The sequence below is a fragment of the Urocitellus parryii genome, chromosome 11 (genome assembly GCF_045843805.1).
Source record: "Urocitellus parryii isolate mUroPar1 chromosome 11, mUroPar1.hap1, whole genome shotgun sequence".
Classification (NCBI taxonomy): Eukaryota; Metazoa; Chordata; class Mammalia; order Rodentia; family Sciuridae; genus Urocitellus; species Urocitellus parryii.
This window is the reverse complement of record NC_135541.1, coordinates 66,078,063-66,097,439: the sequence shown is the minus strand read 5'-3', so window position 1 is coordinate 66,097,439 and position 19,377 is coordinate 66,078,063. Positions and strand designations below refer to the sequence as shown.

Here is a 19,377-nt window from a genome sequence, read left to right as displayed (position 1 = left end):
TAAGTGGACAGATAAGAAAAGTATGGTCAACCCACTATATCTATAGATTCCACTAAAGATTAAAAATATTCTGAAAAATATTTCATCTGTATTGAACATGTACAGATATTTTTCTTTGTCGTTATTACCTAAATGATATAGTATAATTACTTACATAGCATTTACATTGTATTGTATCATGAATTGTAAGTAATCTAGAGGTTATTTATCATGGACAGAAGGATGTGTATGAGTTACATACAAATACTACATTCAACATAGGAACTTGAGTCCCTGCAGATTTTGGTATCCACAGGGGTCTGGAAAATCAACCCCAAAGATACTGAGGAGCAACTGTATCCTCTCAAATATCATGTAGATGAATGAAAGTATTTCTTGAAAAGCATTTTCTAATTCACTTTTATGGGGAAATGGTTAAATTAGGCCATATGTCATATGTAACCTCATGAAATGCCATTCTTGACCAATGTATTTCTGTTACCTTATTTTGCTTTACTTGGAAATGAAGAAAAAAAACTACATCCTTTAATTTATTATCATTATTAGTATTACTATTTCTTATTATGTACCACTTTACTAGTAGAATATACATTTTCTTCATCACTTGCTTTATCATAGAATTTTAATAATTATGCCTATGATAGAATTGCTGAAACCAAGATAAAGGAGACTTAGGCCACTACAGCAAGGGTCATAACTTCATAAATGGAAGAGCCAAGATTTGAACTCAGGCAGTTTGACTACAAAATCTTAAATTCTTTAATACTACATTCCTTGGAGCCACAGAGAAGAGAATAGCCATTATTAATTCTATATACATTTTGTGTCATGTCCTTTTCCAGTACTTTATATATATTATTCTTATCTTCATAATGAGCCTACAAAGTTTGTTATAGATGAACAATTGAGGACCCAAAAAGTGGCTTACCCAGACTCAAACAGTAGACTTGAATCTAGGTCTCACCACCTCTCAGGAGAAAACTCCTGTCTTAAATATCCCTTGCTTCAAAATTCCCATTCACTGGCATTATGAGTTTAAAGTTTACAAAACGTATCTTTATCAAAATATTAGAAACTCAGATGAAGAAAGACATAAGAAAACTGAATGTTTCTGAATAGTATATTTTATTTATATAATAAAAATGTATTATTTTAGGAGAGACATAATAATTTTCAGTCTTATTATAATGACAAATTTTTTTTCCAGTTCTTAACAAAAAGAAAATCTTTTTGAAAAAAAACTCTGACTGTAGAAAATAGAATACTTTTGAGTACAAAAAACAAATGGAAATAGTATGTTATCAGAAACCTAGAAGTACTTTTTTCCTAAAATATTTTTTATTAAATTAGCATGATACAGTGTAGCATCTAATCAGGATATGAGAAGAAACATTATCAGAGAAATTGTGTTTTTATGCTGATAACAAATAACATTTGTGACCTTAATATTGCTATATATGTATTTTAGCTAGTGTTTATTTTCAGTTAGACTTCTCAGAAACATTTATGTGGTTACAAGGTTTTTCAAATCTTAAAAAGTATCAAAGTAATTCAGTTATATAATTTAAAATTCAAATCAAATAATAAAACATATGAACAAAAACTAGAATCCCTTGCCTTAACCTGTTTCTGTGACCCTCTGCCCCAAATCTTTTGGTTTTAATCTTCTTAACAGTATCTACATTTTTATTGAATTCCTATTATTGATGATGAACATTTGACATTTTTATACTATCCTATGCTCCTTTTTCCTCTCCTCCTATCATCTCAATATGATTCTATTAATGTTTTTGATTAAATTACTATTTATAATTTACCTTATTATGACCATGTACATATTTTTTGTCACTGAGCCCTGTATGTTTATATTTTCTTTCCTGTACAATATTGCAAGATGGCTCCTTTTTTTGCTCATATTGTGTTCGTCATTATTAATAATTTTCTCAGATTCTACAAAAAAATTCTAAAACTTCTTTGAAAAATATTTTTCCCCCAAAATGTACAACTCCAACAATTTGAATTTTTCCTTGGAGATTTTCCTTCTGGAGCTAAAATTTTCCTGTTCTACTGTGGACTATTAGTTCTGTACACTTTCTGTAGAGTTGATATTTCTTGCTCATGTAAGAACCACTTTCTGGAACTCGTATCTTCCTTTTTCACAATCTATTTCCTTATTTGGTTGTATTGTATTCTCCAGTTGTAGCCTGTGAATATATATTTAGGTGGTTCAGATTTGCAATGATGCATTTCTGAGAATGTGTTTATTTCATCATTATACTTAAGGGTAGTTAAGGTAAATACAAAATTTTAGGCTGTAAATACTTATTCTCAGAACTTGAAAGGCTTTCATATTTTAGCTTGCAGATCTGTTGTTAAGAAAATTGATGCTATGTTAATTCTTGATTCTTTATGCATGACTTTTTAAAAGTCCTTTAAGATCATCTATTTATCTCTGATGTTTTGAAATTTCACAATAATGTGCTTTGTTACATACAATTTCTTTTAATTCATTGTATTGGTACTCAATAAGCCTTTTTAATGTGGAAAGTTAGCCTTAATTTTTTTGGGAATTTTTCTGTTATTTTTTTTCTTTCTGATATATTTATTTTTTCTTTCTATAATTTCTGTTATATTTTGCATTTTGGAATCAAACTCCTTATTTTTTTTACCTTACAATCACATTTCTCATCTTTATGGATCTATTTTACATGAGATTTTTATTATTTACTATTCTAATGATTTTCATTTTTTAATTTTTGCTATTTAACATGTTTTAATAGCTAGATTACTCCTCTTCTTCTTTTTAAAAATTGTATCCTTTTTTTTTTGCTTCTTTGATGCAATATCAATTCTTACCTCTCTAAGGATAGGAATCATACTTTTGAATTTTTCTTCTGTTACCTGAACTCTGTTTCTTCCAAACTTTTTGTTTGTTTTGATTTTTTTTATGTTGCAGAAATTCTTTATAAGTCTGAAGTATCTCTGATATCATTTAAAAGCAAGATACTAAAAATAGGCTTGGAAACTATTTGCCTGGGTAGACTTGTCACCAGAGATATTTCATATAGAGGATGACTGAGTAGGAACCTGGCTGACCATCTAGTTGAACCACAAATGTCTGAGGCTATAGAATTGCTTTAGAGAAGGATCCTCCAATATCTTACTTATAGGATAAAATCCTAATTGCCACTTTTATTGGAGTGATATAAAAAAGTTCTTGTTTGGGGGGGCTGTCTCTCAATTTAGTATGTACATTTTAGCTGAATCCTTAATTCTCATTATGATATTTCTCTTCCAATTTCTGCTATAATTGGTTAAATATTTCAATGTTTCTACATAATTAACTTTCAACCTCCTATTATGGTCTCAAAGTTTCTTTTTTTTTTCTTTTTGGTACCAGTGATCCAACCCAGGGACACTTGACAACTGAGCTACATCCCCAGCCATTTTTATTTTGAGGCAGGGTCTTTCTAAGTTTCTTAGGGTCTCACTAATTTGTAAGTTGCTAAGGCTGTCTTTGAACTTGAGATTTTCCTGACTCAGCTCTGGAGTCATTGGGATCACAGGCATGCATCCGCCACCTGGCTCAAAGTTTTTTATACAAACTTCAGCCCCTACTTCTACCTATTCCCCAATATGAAATCCCTTGCCTCTCTCTGACTGAAAAGAAACAAACAGCTATGTGATTTGCTATGATTTTAGTTATTCCTTTAAATTTTAATTCAGAAGTATCTTATTAATAGATACAAATTTTATATTTGTCATATAACAAAGTTTTAGGCATAGCCTAGTGAATAAATGCTCATATTTCAAGAAAAAAAATTATATAAGGCTGAGTTTTCTGAGGATTTGACAGATACATATACCTTTTCTCATCTGATACAGCATACCTTCATTATTACTCTGACAACATTGGTGGGCTGGCTGCCAGTGAGATATTGGCATAGCTGCAACATCACTCCATGGAGAATGACACTATGCAAAATGCGTAACTAATTCTTACCATTCACAGTATTCTCAGGTTCATGATCCCAAAGTGTGAAAACCACATGTGTAAGGATCTATGTGTAGAATACTTATCTCCAAGAAGAGAATTTCGTATACAAATTAATCCAAAATGTGTTTACTATTAACAGAGAAGCAGCTCATTCTAGCTACAGTAACTCCAAGTATTTTCTGCCAAAGATCCCTACTGGGCACTTAACCAAAAATTTTACACGTAGCTTAAAGCTTCATTTCTCACAAATAAGTTTGCATGTATCTCTTTATACAGAATAAATGTGCTATTTACATTAAGAAAACTTTAAAGAAACAATTGTCACTTTTAACATACCCAGTGTGCAAGTTACATTTAAGCATGCGTATTCAGGAGCCAGAAACCTGGGTTAAGGTCCAGGTTCCACTCCTTATACCTATGTGACCTTTAGCAAATTCCTGAGATACCCTGAGCCTCACTTTCAACAACTTGAAAGTGAAGATAATACCAATGCTTACTACAAATGTCTGTTGGGTGGACAAAATGAGATAACCATGTAAAGTGTTTAACACAGTGCCTATTACATAAAGAGAGTATAATACGTTTTAGCAAAAGAAAAGAGAATATTCCAGAGCCTTTTCTTTTTCCATATCCTCATAATGTTGACAAAAGTAAAATAAAGCAAAACAGTTGATTTTCAACAATTTCCTTTAGTTCCTTAACTCAGTGAACTGCAGCCAGAAAGCCTGCATTTGAGTCTTGATTTTGACACAGACCATTTGGCTGAGATTATACAAAATGAACAGGAGGAAATTATCTAGTTAATCTGGTCAGTTTGGGTAAAATAGCAAGGAAAAGGAAATTAAGTTGAGGTCTATCTAACATTTCTTTTTATACACTTTGGTGATTTTGTTCCCTACAAACTAGAAAGAATATAACTTTGGGACCTTGACTAATGAAGACATAAAAATTTAAAAGAGTAAAAATTCACTGAAATTAAGTACTATGTTAGTTTTTTGTTGCTGTGACAAATTCCTGAGAATAACAACTTAAAGGAGAAAAGATTGATTTTTGTCTCATGGTTTCATCCTTTGTTCCCTTCCTCCACTTTATCATCTCCCCCTCCCATTTCCCTTTCTTCCTTTTTCTTTGGTTCTCACTTTTGATAAGCATATCAGTGCTGCTTAGTATATAAATTTCGAATGAACGACAACTAAGTTTGGTTGTCTGTGTCACTCTTCTAAATCTGTCAGCTTTAGAAGACTGACAGAAATCTGAAGAAAAATGAGGTTGGGGAAAATATATTGAGTTAGAAGTGCTTTGGAGACATCTGATCCCTATGGGTAAATTCAATAGGTAATTGGATATGCAACCCCAGGAGAGAGTTTTGTGAGTCAGCATATGTGGTTGTTGAAGCTATGGTTTGGATGAAGTCATAAGGTCTTGTGTTTACAGTAAAAAGAGCAAGGCGTTGTCTTGGTGACACCAGAACTTATTCTACATTTAAGAAACAAATAGAGGAAAGAGATACAGTCAGTTCTGCTGTTGGGTGACACATGCACTGCTAAAAGTCACCAGGTTGAGATTCACTCTCAGAGACTACCTGCATTCAAATTCTGTCTCAGTGCTTCCTATTTGGGTGACTTTGGGCAAATAATTTAGTTCTCTGACTTTTCATAACAGTCAGACAATGGCATCTGCCTCATAGGGTTGTTGTAAGAATTATGAGATTTTCTACAGTAAAGTTCTTAAAATAGTTGTTGGTACATGAAAGAATCTAATAAACACTGCCATTATTCTTATTATTAAAAAAATGTAAAGCACATAATATAGCGTCAGGTTGAGAATTAATATTAAAATGGCTACTGATTCTTAAGTGACATGAACTGGATTGATTTTTGGGTAGAGGGTCAACATGAAAGAAATAATTTATTGTAGACTATTTATTTACTAATGTATATGTTGATACCCAATATCTAAATTTAACTCCAAATTGTAATTTAGGCCGGGACTAAATTAAATGTTAAAATGTTTGTCCTCTGGGTAGATGTTTCCTTCTTTTATTTTTCTCCTTCCTTTTCTTTCTTCTTCTTCTTCCTTCTTTCCTTCCATCTTCCTTTTCTCCTCAACCCTGCTCATATATACCTTCTAAGAGTTCTATATTTTCTCTCAACATCTGTTCAAAACATTTGCTAAGTGTATTCACACCCAGGTGTAAATACTTAAAAGTAGGATGACCACTCACTTTCACCTCAAGTACAAACTCTAGCTGCATTCAAACTCTAGTACATAGAGAGTAATCTCCAATGTGATATTTCTGTGGGGACAATGTAATGCTACCATGATTAATTAGTGAGGTTTGTCCAAAGGAGATGTGGAATTGTATGGGGAAATACAATGATTGTCAGGTGGTAGAATAGTCAGAGTACAACCTTAGAAATAAGAATGATGGGGCACAAATATAGCTCTACAATTTATCAGCTGTGTGATGTTGATCAAGTTATTTGAATTTTCTGTAATTCAGATTCTCCATCTATGAAAGAGGCATAGAATTTAAGTATAAACCATGAGAATTTATCTTCCCACTTTCTTCCCCATATATTATACATAGAAACAAAGGTAAATGAACTAATAAACAAACTTAAAATTTTATATTGAGCAAAACTGTGGTAACTCCCAAACTTCAAACTCCCCCAAACTCCCAAAACTATGCCAAGAAAACCAGATGCCACATACAATCAATAGGAAAAAAATCAAACTTCTTGAGGATGAGAAGCAAAGTTTAACATAATTAATGTCTAATCCTTAATAACAAGAAGTGCTATAGGATCTGAGGGGGACAGAAGCTGCCCAAGGGAAAGTACAAGAAAACACAGATAACAATTAAGTGGCTAAGTGGGAATAAACCTCAGAGGTGAAGGATTTGTTCTGAAGCGTGCACCCAAGGGGACTGGATACAGAGGAAAGAGAATGAGAGGTTGTAGGCAGAACTGGCTATTAAAGTCCTCCTGAACTGCCTAGAGTTCAGAGAAAAGGTGGGGCTTTCTTTTAATTTTAAAAGGAAGCTCTGATAATAGTGTAGCAGTTTTGAGATTTGGAAGGCCTGGACTACTTCTCACAGCATCCTTCTATAAATTGCTGGGCTTGGAAATAATGGTAATAATAAGAAGCTGACATAGCATAAATAGAAAGATATAACAAGCAAAAATGTAGGAAAAAGCAGCAAAACCAAGAATATACACAAAATATATTGCTATTAGATAAAAATTCTGAACAAATACTTTTAAAACAAAGAAACTCCAGATCACCTATATGAAAGAGGATGATAAAGCCGAAACATGAGAACTCAGGGAAAAGTAAGAGATGACAAGACATTTGCAAAGATATAAACTGTGAACTTAGAGAATTCAGAAGTCACAGGAAAAGAGTCTTATATATTGAGGTAAAATTGGAAAGATCCCAAAGAGAAATTAGACATTACAGGAGAAGCAATAAAGATAGAAATAAGAAAAATAAATGGATCTAAAGATAAAAATATATTAAAAATAATTATAGAGAAATTATTCATATAGAAGACAGTATGACTCAACATACTCATAATAGGATTTTTGAAGAAGACAACCAAGACTATGAAATTTTCAAATTCATGAAAAACTTGCTGAAGTTAAAAAAATGTCTTGAAGCTAAACAATGAATAGGATTTTTATGCACCTAGAAACAGTTATCCAGAATGACCAATAAGATGCCATATTCTAATAAAATCACTGGTTTTCAAAGATAAAGAACAAATCTTTAGGTTAACTGATTTAGCTGGTAAGTAATTTAGATGTTACATTAAGTAACCATAAAATGGAAAACAATTAAAATTTTGTGTGAATTATAAGATATGAGAAATCAAGGGGTATTTTCATGATTAAATGGAGTCCCTTTATGCCACCATAATTCTGGAGGTGCATATAGTTCTAAACTGCTATTGGGAATGTTTTGATGAAAAGTTTGAGACACATTATCATGCAATATTTTAGATCAAATATTCTTTAATATTGTTGTAAAATTACAACTATTTTATGAATAAAATGATGGTTGTTTTAAATCTAAAACAGAACATTTGAGTTTTATGAATATCTCTGAGAAAATATTTTAATTGTATTGCTAGATTATGCATAAATAATATCCAATAATTATTTAATTATTGTACACAATTATCAGACTTGAGACTGAGATTCTCCATTATGTTTGTTCTTTGTAATGAACATAAATGAACATAAATTGTCAGATATCTGCTAATTTCCTGCAAAAGGAAAATTAAGGTGATACCAGATATTCTTGGATAATCTTCAAAAACTTCTTTTTTTTTCACGAAGCACACTTGTTTAACATTTCTGACTAGAGATTTTATATACATATTACATATGTACTATGTGATATATATACTATATGTATATATATATACACACACACACATATATATACATATACACACATATATACATATACATATATACACACATATATGTACATGCACATATATGTTCATTGGAGAACACACACACACATACACACATACAAAGATACAGATGGAGACTTGTAACCCAAATAATAATAAATATCATACAATTGACAAAGCTATTCTGTATTTTTAAGAGAGGATTCATCAGCCTTTGTGAATAGCATTCAATTGTGTGACTCTGAAGGTGAATATGAAATCTGTTCAAGTTGTGGTGGGGCAAACTCATTCATTCAGAAATTTTAAAACTATTTTCAAGGTAGGTACTGTAGAGATCCAATAATGAACCAATTAGAACCCATCTTCCAGAAGCTTATAATGAATAAGGGATACAAGTAGTATATTATTGGTAATACTACAATGAAAAATAAATTTTAAATAATCATAATTATATCAGATACATATTATATAAATGCATATTATAAAATAAATGTTGAAAAGGAGTCTATCAATTGTATAAAAATGCAGAAAAGGATTGGAAAAAAAGGGAAATAGAGAAATTTAAATTTTGCAGAAAAGTGGTGTTTACCAACAATAAAAACACTTAAATTTTCTTGTACAGGCATTACCCAAGTATTGTGGTGACCAAAGTACTTTAAATGCAGTACACACTTAAGAGCCTAAGCATAGAGAGTTTCTATGTGATTTGTAAATTCCTAGAAGTTTAGTAGGGAAAATAGAGTGTAAGGGATTATGTAAACTTAATTTAGAAAATATCTTCCAAATCACAAACTTTTTTTAAAGTGTGATCCCAGTTTCTCCTTAATATAGATGTCATTAAATTTTAAGCTATGAACTGAAGTGAATAACATCTGGGAATCTTTGAACATGGGTATCCATTGGAGTAATAGATATTCTTATCTATTACTAGTCAAATGGAAAAAATGAGAGACTAACCTAATTTTTAAATTTGGGGTTAAGAAATATTGATGTGTGGGGGATGGGGTTGTAGCTCAGTAGTAGAGTGTTTGTCTAGCACTTGTGAGGCTCTGGGTTTGATCCCCAGTACCACATAAAAATAAATAAACAAAATAAAGATATTGTGTCCATCTATAACTAAAAGAAAAAACAAATATTGATGTGTGGATGTATGTGCACATACACACAAACTTTATTCAAAATAATGAATATAACACCTTATTCTCCCTCTCCCTGTCTCATTACCCAGAAATTAGTTACTGATAGAGCATGCTTATTTTAGAAATTACTGTTGATACAAGGAAGATTTCCTTATACTCAAATATTTATATGAATACATGAATGCATAAGAGTAAGATTCTTTCTCTCTTTCTCTCTCTCTCTCTCTTTCTTTAATTTCCAGGCATAGATATTCTTCATCAACTAGGCCTTGGAGGCAAAGATGTAAGACACTCATCATCAATGACTGCTGTACCATCATCATCTACACCATTACCTCAGGGGGTCCATTTAATAGAATCAGGTGTCATTTTTAAAAATGATGCTTATATTGAGTCACCTCTCATGAAAATTTTACCAGAAAACTTAGGACAGCCATTTACAATATTAATTGGGTTACAGTCACATAAAGTGAATAATGCATTTCTCTTCAGCATTAGAAATAAAAATAGACTGCAATTAGGAGTACAATTACTACCAAAAAAATTAATAGTATATATTGGAGGAAAGCAGTCTGTATTTTTCAACTACAGTGTTCATGATGAGCTATGGCACTCATTTGCCATTACTATCAGAAATCGAGTTGTCTCAATGTTTGTTGAGTGTGGAAAGAAATATTTTAGCACAGAGACTATTTCAGAAATTCAGACTTTTGATTCTAATAGTGTGTTTACCTTAGGAAGTATGAATAATAACTCTGTACATTTTGAAGGAATAATATGTCAGTTGGATATTATTCCTTCTGCAGAAGTATCTGCAGACTACTGTAGATACGTGAAACAGCAGTGTCGCCACGCGGACAAATACCAAACTAAAACAAGCCTTCCTCATACAACTATCACACCTACTAAGAGACTGGAACACACTCCCTTGCCCGAAGGATTTGATGAAAAAATGCTGTTAGAGAATACCTTTTATGAAGGCAGAAGCATTACAAATGCCATAAATAATGATTCTGCAACAGTGCATAAAAGACCAGAACACCAGGTATCAAAAGCTCAGTTAACTTCTCTTCATTCAGCAAATGTCTCTGCTGTGGATCTCACAAACTATGGGATTCAAGCCAAAGAAACCATCACGGAGGAACATATTCAAACAAATTTAAGCCTGTCAATGACCCATCATGGCCTCAGTGAGACAAGAATGAATACCAAGGAGAAATTTAGTTATCTGCCAAATGTATCTGAAAATATAACACAACATGAGGATGATACCATAACTGGTATGTCACTGTTTAAGAAGATGTCATCTATTCTTCCACATAAAAGACAAGATATAAATGCTAATCTCAAGAAGGCGATCACAGCAAATCTGCACACTAATGAACTCATGGAAATGGAACAGATTTTAAACACAACTTTATACAGAGTGACGGAAAAGCCATCTGTGGATAATCACCTTGATCTAAGGAAGGAAGGTGAATTTTATCCTGATGCTACTTATCCCATCGAAAATAGCTATGAAACTGAGCTTTATGATTATTATTATTATGAGGATCTTAATACAATGCTTGAAATGGAGTATCTAAGAGGGCCAAAAGGGGACACTGGACCTCCCGTAAGTTGTTGTTTTTAATATGTCTTAATGCACTAACTTATCATACATTTCAAGAGAGTTCTCTGGACCATACAATACAGAACAGATTAGATTTGTCACAGAAATGTGTCCTGGCATAATGGTTGTTATAACCATTTATGGGAATACAACCCTGGTTCAAATATTGTACCATTTTTTTTAAAAAATTGGCAGATTGAAAAGGTTACCTCATTCTGGGTAAAGCGATGAGCAACCTATGTTTTTCTTGTTCAGCTGAAATCCAACCAGGAATTTAACTGCTAAATATAGATTGGCATTCTTTATATATATATATATATATAAAGCATAGGTTTAACACACAGTCATGTTAAAAGAGGGATATATATAAAAGCTGTGATAAAGAAAAATATACTAAATACACAAAGTAAATATTCTTTCAAGCAAAATATCATCAAATGAATTAACAGAGTATAAAATTTATTTTAATTTTGTACATTTCATTCCCCATCCATGAACGAACATAACACATGAATCCTGTTCATATATATAATTAGGAAGCACTAATTGAAATAATAATAGATGGAAGATCAGTAAAGTAGACTAAGCAGATCAGTGGGAACAAGGAATGAAAGGAAAGAGAAGGTACTAGGGAACAAGATTGATGAAATTATGTGTTGCACATTTACCAATATGACACAATGAACCCCACTATTATAATTATAATGCACCAATAAAAAATTATTGCAGATAGAGATTATTTCATAGTCAGTCATTGGGAAAACAAATTCTGACATTATCATTCTAAATCAAATATTTTCATTTCCATGAACAGTAACATATTTCATTGTCTTTAATGATACAGTCAATATACATTAAGAGATTAAAAACTTTCAACAACCTCACACAAAAACAGTCAGCCTACTTTTGAGAAAAAGAATCAGCCTATTAAATGAAGAAAAAATTCAGATAAGCTGCTTATATAATAATTTATATGCAAAACTTGAGATAATAGACTGAATTTTCAGCTAGGAATTCCTTTTATTGTGCAGGTATAATTAGAGGTCAACATTTGAAAATGTCTAGAGTCATCTGAAACAATTTAAAATCAATATTGCAAACTATTGTTGTGTTTTGTATTAGTATACCTTAAGTAATTTACCCATAATCTTTAGAAATTACTTTTTTTCAAATTGTAAGTATACTAAAATATATCTTAAAGCATTTCTTTATTTAATAAAAATAGAATTGAGTCATTAGTTCCAGAAACCACAGAATGGGATAACAAGACACCACTTTTTTAGCTTGTGTTTCCTTTATGGTTATTACTTGAAGCAATCGTATAGATACTGAACAACTCTTTGAGTGAATGGTTAGAGGTTAAAATAAAACCTGATAATAAATTCTTTCAACTATTATAGTTAATTTTCAACATATTAACAATAAAATCAAATCATTGGGCAGGACATATTAAACAGTTACAGAAGCCATTTACTTTTCCTGAGAAAAGTCAGTATGATGAAATGGATTTTAATCTCTTATGTAAATTCCGTAATAGGCATTCAGCTTTGGTAGCAATAATATATTCTGCAGATGTTTACTTACTTTCTGCTCTTTGCAAGACAGGAACACAAAGAGTATATAAAACAGTCGTTGCTTAGAAGCTATTATATTTCAATAAAGGGGATAAAGGAAGGGCATTTATAACTGTCTTGTGTCCTCAAGTATGATAAATGTTAATGATAGATATAAACTAAGTGTATGAGGTAGAGATGTTCAAAGGTAAGAACAATAATATTTTTTGAAGGGCTTTCTATGAATAATCACTCAAAGCTAAGCTGTTCAGGATAAATTCTTATGTACAAAGATAATTATGACCTAGGCTCAAAGAACAAATAAGATTTTGACAGATGATAGGACTAGGCATGTTTTTTACATACGAAAAACAGCATAGTAGCTATCATTTGTTGATTTTCTTGTGTAAAATGCTCTACCATGCGACTTATATACCTTGTTTCAAGAGTTTTGTAAGGTTATTATTATTATCCTCATATATCAGGTGAAGTCCAGAGAAGTTAATTTTCTTGCCCACAAAAATACTGTTGGTAAATGATAGACGTAGGATTTGAACCAGATTTTCTACCTCTATCACCCAAACTCTTTTATATTAGGTTGAATAATGCTAGACAAACAAAGACCTAAGCAATGTAGTGTCAGATTGAAGAGAATCTTGTCAAACTGATTGTTCTACATTTTATCCTCAGTAGGACATTTTGTAGGCTTGTAAGCATGAGTATTGCTTTTTTAAGTCAGTGTGTTAGCGGTGCCCAAAGCAGACAAGATATTTTTATTACTTAGTGTCATATGACTAGGACATTATTTAGATTGGCAGAAGTGAAAATGCAAGGGAAAGGTGGGATTCAAGAATATTTTGAAGGGTAATTTGGTAGAACTAGGAGATTACTTGGCACAAGGGAGCAAGTAAAACTGAAAAGAATCAAAGATGAGTATCTTATTTTAAGCTATCGATTGAGAGAATGATGAAGCCATTCCTAAAAACAGCAATTAAGAGAGAAAATCAATTTTAGCAGAATAAGTGAAAACACAAAAGAAACTTACTAGTGCCATCAGTTGGAAAAGTTCAAAGAGTTGAAGTGAAGAGAGGTCAAAGCTGGGAATATAAATTTGGGAGTCTTCCCATCAATAAGATCACAGTTGAAACTATAGGTTGGATATTTTCAAAGAAAGGAGCTTGACACAGAGTCAAGAACCAAATTATGGGGAAAGATTTCTTTTTGGTTATAGAAGAAAAGAGCATAAATTTGACAGAATAGTCAGAAACATGGGAGAGAAGAGTAGTGTACTTAACACAGAAGCTAAAGAAGAGCTTTGAGAAGAAATTGATCAGTGTTGCCAAAAGCCACAGAAAAGTCAAAGGGCAGGACATTGACTTCTCTGTAATAAAAACAATATTAGGAAATCCCTTGGCTCTTCTGATGGAAGATTCATGCTGAACTTTGAGAATCCAGCTTCAGCCTAGTATAAAGGAATAGATAAATTTTAGAGAACTAATGAGAGATTGAATTGTGATAAAACTATGAATTTGTTTTCCTACAATTTCTTGAAGTGGATCTTACCTTGAAAAGCTGGAGGCCAGGCTGATTTCTCTCACTTCTAGATGTCATTTTTTTTCTATCCATATTCCCATGCAGTTTTTTTTCATTATCTCTTTATAATTTTAATCTTTCTTTTTAGTTCAAACATACTAATTATATATATTTATGGGGTACTTCAGCACATATATACAATATTTTTAAGTGTATTTTGTTACTCATTATTCCTTCTCCCTTCATCTACCTTCCCCACCATCCCTCCCAGCATCTAGTAATCATTGTTCTACTCTCTTCTTTGATTTGTTTTGTTTTGGTCCTGGGGACTGAACCCAGGGTTGCTTTACCACTGAACTATATCATCAGTCTTTTTTTTTATTACTTGAGATACAGTCTCACTAAGTTTCTGAGAATTGCCTCACACATACAATCCTCCTGTCTCAGCCTCTTAAGTTGCTAGAATTACAAGAATGAGCCACTGTACCCAGCTTTTAATTCTCTTTTTTGAGACCAATGTTTTTGACTTCTGTATATGATTAAGAATATATGGTATTTTACTGTGTCTGGCTTATTTCATTTAACATAATGTCTTATAGTTACATCCTTGTTACTGAAAATGACAGGTTTTCATTCTTTTTATGGCTGCATGATACACATCTTCCATATATTCTTTATCCATTCATCTTCTAATGGCCACCTTGGTTGATCCCGTATTTTGGCTAATGTGAATAGTGCTACAACAAGCATGAGAGTGCAGGCATCTTTTTGGTATACTGATTTTATTACCTTTGTAATTGTAGTAGCATGATAACTGGATCATGTTATAGATCTATTTTTAGTTTTGTGAAGACTCTCCATACTGTTCTCCATAATTTCTGTAGTAATTTATATCCTAACAGGAGTTTATGAGTTTCCTTTTTTCTACATCCTCACCAGCATTTGTTATTTTTTGCTTTTTTTTTATACTAGGTAGGATGAGATTATACCTCATTGTAGTTATGATTTCCATTTCCCTGATGATTACTGATATTGAGCATTCTTTATATACTTGTTGGATGTTTGTATATCTTTTTTTGTTTGTTACTGGGGATTTAACCTAGAGGTGCTCTACTACTGAGCTTCATCTCCACAACTCTTTTTATTTTGACACAGTCTCACTAATTTGCTGAGGCTGGACTTGAACTTATGATCCTCCTGTCTCAGTCTCCAAAACTGCTGGGATTTCAGGTGTGCACCACCAAGCCCCAGTGGCTATCTTTTTAAAAGAAATATGTGTTTAGATAATTTGTCCATCTTAAAGTCAGATTATATATTTTTATGTTGTATTTTTGGGTCCTTTATATATTTTGGGTATTAATCCTTTGTCAGATGAATAGCATTCATTCTATATATTAATTACTGCCATTCCATATAGTCTCTCTTTACTCTGTTGATTGTTTCCTTTGCTGTATTATGTACAAGGGTTTTAGTTTAGTATAATCCCATCTATCTATTTTTGCTTTTGTTGCCTGTGCTTTTGAGATCTTATTTTTTAAAAATATCATTGTCTATATTGGTGTCTTGAAGTGTTTTCCTATATTTTCTTCTAGGAATTTCCCAGCTCCAGTCCTACATTTAGGTGTTTGATTCATTTTTAGTTGATAGTTGTATATGGTAAGAGGTAGGGGGTTATTTTGTTCTTCTGCATGTGTAAGTCCACCTTTTCTAGCACCAGTTAATGGAGAGGCTATTCTTTCTCTCATGCATATTTGTGGTGCCTCTGTAAAAAATCATTGACTACAGATTATTTCTGGATTCCCTTCTGCTCTATTGGTATATGCATTGATTTTTCTGTCAGTACCATGCTGTCTTGGTTATTACATTCCTGTAGTATGCCTTGAGATAAGGTATCATGATGCTTCTAGCTTTGTTTTTTTTCCTCCAGACTGCTTTGGCTATAGTTTCATATGAATTGGGGTATTGTTTTTTTTTTCTATTTGTGTGAAAATACCATTGGTATTTCAATGGAGATTATATTAAATATGCAATTTGCTTTAGGTAGTATAGAAATATTAATTCTTCCATCCATAAGTGTGGGAGGTTTTTCCACATTAAAAAAGAATTTTTATTAGTACATTTTAGTTTTACATTACGTCACTTTGACATATGCATTCATGCATGGAAAATAATTTGCTCCATTTTAATCTCCAGTACCTTCCACTTTCCTTCCTCTTCTCCCTCCCACTGTTCCCCTTCCTCTAATCCACTTGTCTGCCTTCTATTTATTTATTGCTTTTAAAACTGATGTTTTTTAGGTAGAGTTCAATGTGATATATTCATATATGTACATAGCATAATTTGGTCAATTTCATTCTGCCATTCTTCCCTTTGCCTGTTCTTCCTTTTCCCCCCTCAATCCCTTTCTTCTACTCCACTGATCTCTCTTCTGTTTTCAGGGGTACACCACCTTTCTTTCCCCTCCCTTATTTCACTCTAGTGTCCACATATGAGAGAAAAAAATTGATCTTTGATTTTTTGGGTCTGGTTTATTTCACTTGGCATAATGTTTTCCAGTTCCATCTATTTACCAAAAAATGTCATAATTTCCTTCTCCTTTACAGTTGAGTAAAACTACACTGTGCATACATATATCGTATTTTCTTTATCCATTAATCTGTTGAAGGGCACCTAAGTTGGTTCCATAGCTTGGCTTTTTGAATTGTGTTGCTATTAACGTTTATGTGTCTGTATCACTACAGTATGTTGAATTTAATTATTTTGGATAAATATCAAGGAGTGGGATACCTGGGTCATATGGTGGAGTGTTCATACTGTTTTCCAAGGTAGTTATACAAGTTCAGTCCTACCAGCAGTGTATGAGTGTACTTTTCCCCCATTTCCCTGATGGCATTTTCTCCTCCTCCTTTTTAAAAAAATATTATTGTTATTTTTATTATTTTGTTTGTTTTGGTACCAGGAATTGAACTCATGGGTGTTCAACTCCTGAGCGACATCCCTGGCCCTTTTTATATTTTGTTTTGAGACAGGGTCTCCCTAAATTGCTTAGGGCTTTGCTAATTTGCTGAAGCTGGCTTTGAACTTGCTATTCTCCTGCGTGAGCCTTCTAAGAGTCACTGGAATTACAGGCATGTACCACTATGCCCAGCTATTATTTGTATTTTTGATGCTTGCCATTCTAACCAGAAATCTCAGTGTAGTTTAGATTTGCATTCAAATCAAATCAAATTTGTTCCTAGGGGTGTTTAACATTTTTCCATATATTTGTTAGCCATCTATATTTCTTCTTTTGAGAAGTATCTCTTTAGTTAATTTGCCCATTTATTGATTGGGTCTTTTTTTTTAAGTGTTTTTTTTTTAGTTCTTTTTATGTTCTAGATTAATCCCCTGAAGGAAGAATAGCTGGCAACGATTTTCTCCAATTCTTTAGTCTTTCTCTTCATGCTCTTGTTACATTTGCTATGCAGAAACTATGTAATTTGATGCTGTCCCACTTATTTACCTTGGTTTTATTTCTTGAATTTTAAGAATCTTGTTAAGGAGGTAAGTGCCTTCACCAATATGTTAGGGGTGTTGAGCCTATGTTTTCTTCTATCAGTTGCAAACTTTCTAGTTTAATTCCTAGGTCTTTAGTCCACTTAAGAATTGACTTTTGTGCAGGGTGAAATATAGGGATCAAATTTCATTCTTCTACATATGGATATTCAGTTTTCCCAGAACCATTTTAAAATTTATTATTAGTTAAACATGATAATAGAATGCATTTTGACATATTATACATATATGGAGTATAACTTCCCATTCTCTAGTTGTACCTGATGTGGAATTACACATTGGTCATGTATTCATATATGCATATAGGAAAGTAATTTCCAATTCATTCTATTATCCTTCCTATTCCCATTCCCCCTCCCTTCCTTTCATTCCCCTTGTCTAATCCAAAGTACTTCTGTTCTTCCCTACCCACCCCACTATTGTAATTTATGCATCCACATATCAGAGAGAACATTTGCCTTGGTTTTTTGGGATTGGCTTATTTCACTTATGTTGATAGTCTCCAGTTCCATCTATATACTGGCAGTTACATAAGTTCATTTTTCTTTATGGTTGAGTAGTATTCATTGTGTATATATACCATATTTTTTTATCCCCATTCATCTGTTGAAGGGTACCTAGGCCAGTTCCATAGTTTAGCTCTTGTGAATTGAGCTGCTATAAACATTGATGTGGTTCTTTCACTGTAGTGTGCTGATTTTAAGTCTTTTGGGTATACAACCAAGAGTAAAATAACTGGGTCAAATAAATGGTGGTTCCATTCCAAGTTTTCTGAGGAATCTCCATACTGCTTTCCATAGCGGTTGCATCAATTTGCAGTCCTACCAGCAATGTATAAGTGTACTTTTCCCCCACATCCTCACCAACATTTATTGTTGCTTGTATTCTTGATAATTGCCATTCTGACTGCAGTGAGATGAAATCTCAGTGTAGTTTTGATTTGCATTTCTCTGATTGCTAGAGATGTTAAACATTTTTTCATGTATTTGTTGACTGATTGTATTTCTTTTTTTTTAAATTTTTTTTGAATATTTATTTTTCAGTTATCGGCGGACACAACATCTTTGTTTGTATGTGGTGCTGAGGATCAAACTCGGGCCGCACGCACGCTAGGCGAGCGCGCTACCGCTTGAGCCACATCCCCAGCCCGACTGATTGTATTTCTTCTGTGAATCATCTATTCAGTTCTTTTGCCCACTGATTGATTGGGTTATTTGTGATTTTTTTGGTGTTAAGTTTTTTGAGTTCTTTATATATCCTGGAGATTAATGCTCTGAGGTTCAGCACCATTTTTTTAAAGACTGTCTTTTCTCCAGTGTATGTTTTTAGCATCTTTGTCAAGCATCAGTGACTATATCTATGTGGGTTGTCTCTGTGTCTACTATTCTGTTACATTGGTCTTCATATTTATTTTGATTTCCAGTACCGTGTTATTTTTCTTACTATAATTTTGTAGTATAATTTCCAGATCATGTATTGTGACACCTCCATCATTGCCCTTCTTGTTTGGTCTTTCCAATTTTTAGTGTCTTCTTCAATTTCGTTCATCAATATTTTTGTTT

General features: G+C 32.5%; 1 protein-coding gene across 1 annotated transcript in view; it reads left to right on the top strand.

The window, feature by feature from the left end:
- The first annotated feature begins 9,311 nt into the window (after positions 1 to 9,311).
- Col24a1 (collagen type XXIV alpha 1 chain) overlaps positions 9,312 to 19,377 on the top strand; it is a 341,896-nt gene continuing 331,830 nt past the window's right edge. The window contains exons 1-2 of the mRNA XM_077791553.1: positions 9,312 to 9,315; positions 9,805 to 11,177. Coding sequence (XP_077647679.1) covers positions 9,312 to 9,315; positions 9,805 to 11,177 — 1,377 coding nt within the window. The remainder of the gene's footprint in view (positions 9,316 to 9,804; positions 11,178 to 19,377) is intronic.